Here is a 5,435-nt window from a genome sequence, read left to right as displayed (position 1 = left end):
GACACTTGCAGGAGTGGGCCTTGAAGATCTTCTGGTGGTGCAAGGAGCACCAGGTGCAGTTGAGTGTGTCCTGGATCCCTCGTGAGTTGAATGAGGTTGCCGACTACTTCAGCAAGTTGAAGGATGGGGACGACTGGAAGCTGAACCCAGTCTGGTTTGAGGTTCTCGACCGCAAGTGGGGCCCACACACGGTGGATCGCTTCGCGTCGGCGGGGAATGCCCAGCTAAAGCGGTTCAACTTCTTGTTTCGGTGTCCGGGGGCCGAGGCAGTGAATTGCTTCTCGCAGGCGTGGGGAAAAGAAAACAACTGGTGTAACCCACCATTCGCTTTGGTGGGCAGGGTGCTGGAGTTTATGAAGAGCCAGGCGGCGACCGGGACGGTTGTCCTGCCAGTGTGGAAGTCGGCGGTGTGGTGGCCGTTGCTGTGCCCCCGCGAGGGTGAGTTGGCGCAGTTTGTCACTGGCTGCTTCGAGCTGCCTCATAAGCAACAGGATCTTTTCTTGCCAGGGGAAACCGCTGCGAATGAGTTTGGTGTTGGGGCCCCCAGGTGGCGGGTGTGGGCAGTGCGGGTTTCCTTCCAGAACCGGTGGAGGTGGCGCGCTCCGCTGGCAACCCCTCGAGAGTAACCGGCAATTTCGGTAACCAGGCTCGCCTCCTCCCACGGAAGCAAGTGCACTCTTCTGCTCGCAGGTACCCAAGCTCTACTCACGTCTATAAGCGGTAAGGCAACTACTCATGAAAACTACCAACTAATTGTGTTGTTGTTGTGGAGAGGGAGCGCGTCGTCGTTATCATTAACACCATCATCATCACCACCAAAAACAGTATCATCATCATCATCATCGTCATTAATAAAGTATCTGTGTGGCGGGCCCCCCTCGCTGCATCTTCTTGTTGGTTGGGTTTCGCTTTTTTTGGGGGTTGAACGAGATTTCCGTTTTCCTCCAATGTATTAATTCTTGAGCGCCAGTCGCCCGCACAAAGCCATTTTCCACACACTTTGCCCTGGGGGGGCCTATTTCCTTGCTTTCAGAGGTAAGAAGGTAGGTAGGAAGAGCTACGTACTACGGCAATACGGCACGCCATGCGGGATAGCCCCGTACGCTTTCCTGCCGTACGCTGCTGTGTCGCTATAGTTGTGCACTCCGCCGCCGCAGCAGCCACAGCCACAGCCACAGCAGTCGCAGCAGCCGAGGTGTCCTTTCCCGCGACCCACCCCCATCCTTTCAAACATATACTTCATAAGCGAGGGGAAGGGGGGAGGGAGGGAGTTTCGGTGCTGAGTGGGTGGTACGTGTTGGCGGCGGCGGCATTATGGTGCGGTGGTCGACACGGTGTGTTTCGCGACATACATACGCGTTCTGCGGGGTTAGAGGCGGCGCTCGGGCAGAGCAGGCTGGCAGAGCAGGCTGACGGGGCTCCGCTGCTTTTCATTGCCGCCATCGCTTTTCCTAAGCCGGAATCTGATCGGTTCGGGGATATAGAGGGTGTGCCGCCCGCTTCACCGCCGACAACGAAGGGCCGAGTACGGTGTGAAGTACTGGTAATTTAACGGTTCCCAAGATTTGCAAAACGCTGGAATTATAATTGGCTGAATAATCGAAGGGTGGGTGGGTGATCTAATCGAAAGCAAGGAATCCAAATGATTTGCGCAAGCTGTTGCGTAATGCTCGGGTTCGCGTTTTCAGCCGCAGCTACGACGATCCCGCCAAGCTGCGACCCAAGGGTCCCAATCGTCTGCCATGCGCCGCCTTTGTGTATATGTCTTTAATCTTTGCAGCACCTGCCACCTGCTGATTCGAAAGAATCCTTAGAATGAGGCGACATATTGCGGGAGTTCTTGGGAGATTTGCCGGTCAACGGCTATCGCTAACTTATCACCAGATTCTCATCCGGCAGGGTCATGCTGGGGCGGATGCAGTAGCCCTAAAGTAGAACAAATTGCTGGCGCTGAGTCGCTATCAGCGATGGACTGCCGCCAACACACCGGTCCCATTCCCGTCGGGACCCTGCTGCGCGAGTCAAGGGTGTTCTGCCTGCCGTGAAGCCCTTGCATTCACGGCCATGAGTGCGGGATTATCCGCGGATTCCGGATAGATTATCCGCGGATTCCGGATAGATTATCCGCGCGTGATCCCCTACACATCCGGACTTCTTTCGGGGGCTTTCCCCGCCCTCAGCCTGGTGCTGCTTGCCAAGTTGCTGCAAGCTGCCGGATGTAGATTGCGAAGGTAGAAAGAGGAACCTCCAGGAAATTTGCTTGCCTGGAGATCTAGAGAACGTCTACCGATGCCATTGCCTGCCCTTTCAGCACCCCCTTTTCCGTATCTCCCACTTGTCGTACTTGCAACCATCCCGTGACTACTATCTCTTCCGAAAGGGCCTCGCCCGATAGCGATCACGAAGGAAGCTAGGCGCACCGCGACTGGGGGGGGGGGGAAATGACGATGCCTCTCCGGGTGGGAGTAGCGGTGCGCGCCTACACACCGACTGTCTCCGAACGATGGCAAGATAGGGTCAGATCCTGGCCAAATAAACGCCTCGAATTTCTATCAAGCACCTTAAGTCTCTGTAATAAAAACATACCTTTCCCACCTCCTCTCCCACCAAATGCAACCTTCGTCTCACTTTGGACCCGTACAACCTTAGCAACCACCTTCACCGTACCCAGTACGTCGGAAAATGCCAGGCTAACCTAGGACCTTCGAGCAGGAAACCCCAGGCAGGGTGGTGTCCCTCGAGTTAGGTCTGACTGCCGATCATGAACCACCCAGAGACTCTTCCCTTTCTCCCTATACCGAAGCTTCCCTCGAAAACATACATAATACGGTGTATGTATGTATGTATGTATGTGCGTGTGTTGCCATTGCATAGGGCCCGGATGACAAAGAGCGCCTCATTCGTCTCGTCCGGGCCCGATAAGTGGGTAGGTAGGTGGGGACGAGGGGAGGAGGGGAATATTCGTGGGAGGGGTCAGAAGCGGTTGGCGGTTGCTGCGTGCCTCATGTCTCATGCAACATGTTGCGATGACGTCATTTCGGCTCCTTGCTGGTGTGTGTGTGTGGTGTGCGCGTGACGCGATTCGTGGGCGGAAGATATTATGTGGTTTACATAGTAGTGTGAGAAGCACGTGCGTGTGTGTGTGTGTGTGTGTTTTGCTTTCGTGTCTTTGGCTTGGCTTGTCTTGGGTGAGGGGGGGGGCCAGGAGATGGGTGTGCGGGAAGGGGGGCAGGGGTTGGTGAAATCGCGTTTGTGTTTTATTGCTACGTCCTGTACGACGCGTGTCGACGGAAAAGAAAGTGTCTTTCGTGTCTGTCTGTCTGTCTGTCTGTCCGTCCCATATCTACCCCGAATGGTTCGGGGGTCGTCCTCCCTCCGAAGTCTTTACCTCTCTGCTGCGACACGATGTACGAACGATGTACGGAAAACTGCGTGCTGGGTACCTGCTGGAGTATTGCTGCTTGCATCATGTGAAGGCGGTGTGTACGTATGTATATATGTACGTGTATGATATGAGTAACAAGAGGCTGTATAGCGCAGAGGCCCCGGCTTTGTTGGTTGATGTGGTTGTATGTTGAATTGGGAATATGACTTGAATGCATGATGGTATGTGTATGTGCATCTATGTATGATATGTATGATATTGTATGATATACATATGTTGAAAACATACTAACTTGCCAAGATTGTAAAACAGGTGCGCATCATTGTAAGAGGTTGGTGTGTAGATAAAACCACACAGGGCACATGTAGGAGTAAGAATCCAATATTTGCTAAAATCTCTCTTGTTTTTGAGGTGATGAAGTACGTCGTAAGAAAACCCCAAGTTACCCCCCCATCCCCCGCGGGGGGTCTCCGGGGGCTTCCGGGCGGCAACCGCCCTGGTCCCCTGGTGTTCTGCAGCAGCCGGCCGGAACACGACTTCAAAAGTAGGCGGTCGGCAGCCCCTCCGTCTGTCCGTCTGCCTGCTGCTAGGGAGCACCCTGAAATCTGGCAACCGCGAAATCTGTGCGTTTCGTTGTGTGGGCGGCGGCGCTGATGGATGATGGTTCGTATGTACCCTGATCTGATCCCTTCTTCTGAGATCCGAACCAAAGGTGTCTGGATGCGGAGTCTCACCTCTCGAAGCCGCAATTGCGGCCCGCATGAGAGATTATTTCCCTAGAAGACATCCCCCCCCTCGATTCACGAAAAGCAAAGATACAGAGATTTTAAAATGCGATGTGTGCCACCGATCAGCGCTGGTCTTACGAAAAGAACAAAGCCATGACTGTCTTTCACTTCCACTCCTTCCCTCGACGTCATGCAATCCCTGCCGTACATAGGCCAGCCAATCCTGCTGTGTTGTACACACAGCATTTCAGATCTATCCGCCGCCGACGACGACGATGATGGTGAAAATGAAGAAGAAGAAGAAGAAGAAGAAGAAGAAGAAGAAGAAGAAGAAAAACTGCACGCAAAAGCCGCCGCCGCATCATATTCGTCTGTCATTATGTACCTCGTAATGCTGTTCGGTAACTATTCCACCCCCCACCCACCCCACACACAATATCCCCCCAACACGTACAGTCCCCGCACCGTAGAGCTGTTGTGTCTTTCTTTTAGCAGGACAGACAGATAGACAGACAGACAAACGGACACGCATAACGCTTCCACACACACATACACACATTCAGAATGAATGTCCATATCCACACACAAATTACAGATACACATGCAGTCATACACATGTACACATTTCCCAACGACGTATCGGACCAGATCATGCGGAAAACCGTTATCGTTTACCGTTAGCTAACCGACACAATATCTCCGCTGTACATATACATTGGGCGCTGCCTGGCACCTACTTGGAGTTTCCGGAATACAAGCGAGCTGCTGTCCTGAAGGCGGGGCTTGGGCTGGATTGCTGCAACATTGCAGCATGTACATTTATAAACATACAGACGCACAGCGCATTTACATGTTTGTGCACGCAGCGGGCCCTCCGCCTACAAAAATAATTACACCTTTGTCCGCAACACATATATTAAAATCGAGGTCGCTTTGACAGGTTTCCGATGGGGTGAAGAGGCTGAGACGGAGGCTGCCCTCCTTGATATTGGCCACCGCTAACCACTACGCCGCCGCCGCCGCCGCCACTACTGCAACTGCCGCCGCCGCCGCCGCCAACACCGACACCGATGCCGCCGCTGGCCCGCCGCTGGCAACACGCCGGACAAAGCAGCAGCTTCTTCGCCAGCAGCTCCGCCTCCTGCGGCTTGCATTTGGCGTGGAACGCCGTGGCGCAGCTGACGCATGCCATCATGGGGGCCCCCTCGCCACTTCCCGTACACACCGCACAGGTGTGTAAGGGACAGCGGAACTTGGTGGTGGGAATGGCGGCGGCGGCAGCGGCAGCGGCGGCAGCGGCAGCGCTGCCGCCGCTTCGGCCA

At 54.4% G+C, this 5,435-nt stretch overlaps 1 protein-coding gene across 1 annotated transcript in view; it reads left to right on the top strand.

Moving 5' to 3' along the window:
• Positions 1 to 4,505, top strand: part of VOLCADRAFT_92842 (uncharacterized protein) — a gene marked incomplete at both ends in the record, with an annotated part of 20,598 nt that extends 16,093 nt beyond the window's left edge. Inside the window, 4 exons of the mRNA XM_002952225.1 lie at positions 548 to 670; positions 1,376 to 1,530; positions 2,875 to 2,926; positions 4,326 to 4,505. Coding sequence (XP_002952271.1) covers positions 548 to 670; positions 1,376 to 1,530; positions 2,875 to 2,926; positions 4,326 to 4,505 — 510 coding nt within the window. The remainder of the gene's footprint in view (positions 1 to 547; positions 671 to 1,375; positions 1,531 to 2,874; positions 2,927 to 4,325) is intronic.
• Between the last annotated feature and the right edge of the window lie 930 nt (positions 4,506 to 5,435).

This window comes from Volvox carteri (assembly GCF_000143455.1).
Source record: "Volvox carteri f. nagariensis unplaced genomic scaffold VOLCAscaffold_28, whole genome shotgun sequence".
Lineage (NCBI taxonomy): Eukaryota > Viridiplantae > Chlorophyta > Chlorophyceae > Chlamydomonadales > Volvocaceae > Volvox > Volvox carteri.
The sequence above is the reverse complement of the archived record's forward strand: the minus strand, read 5'-3'. Positions and strand labels throughout refer to the sequence as shown.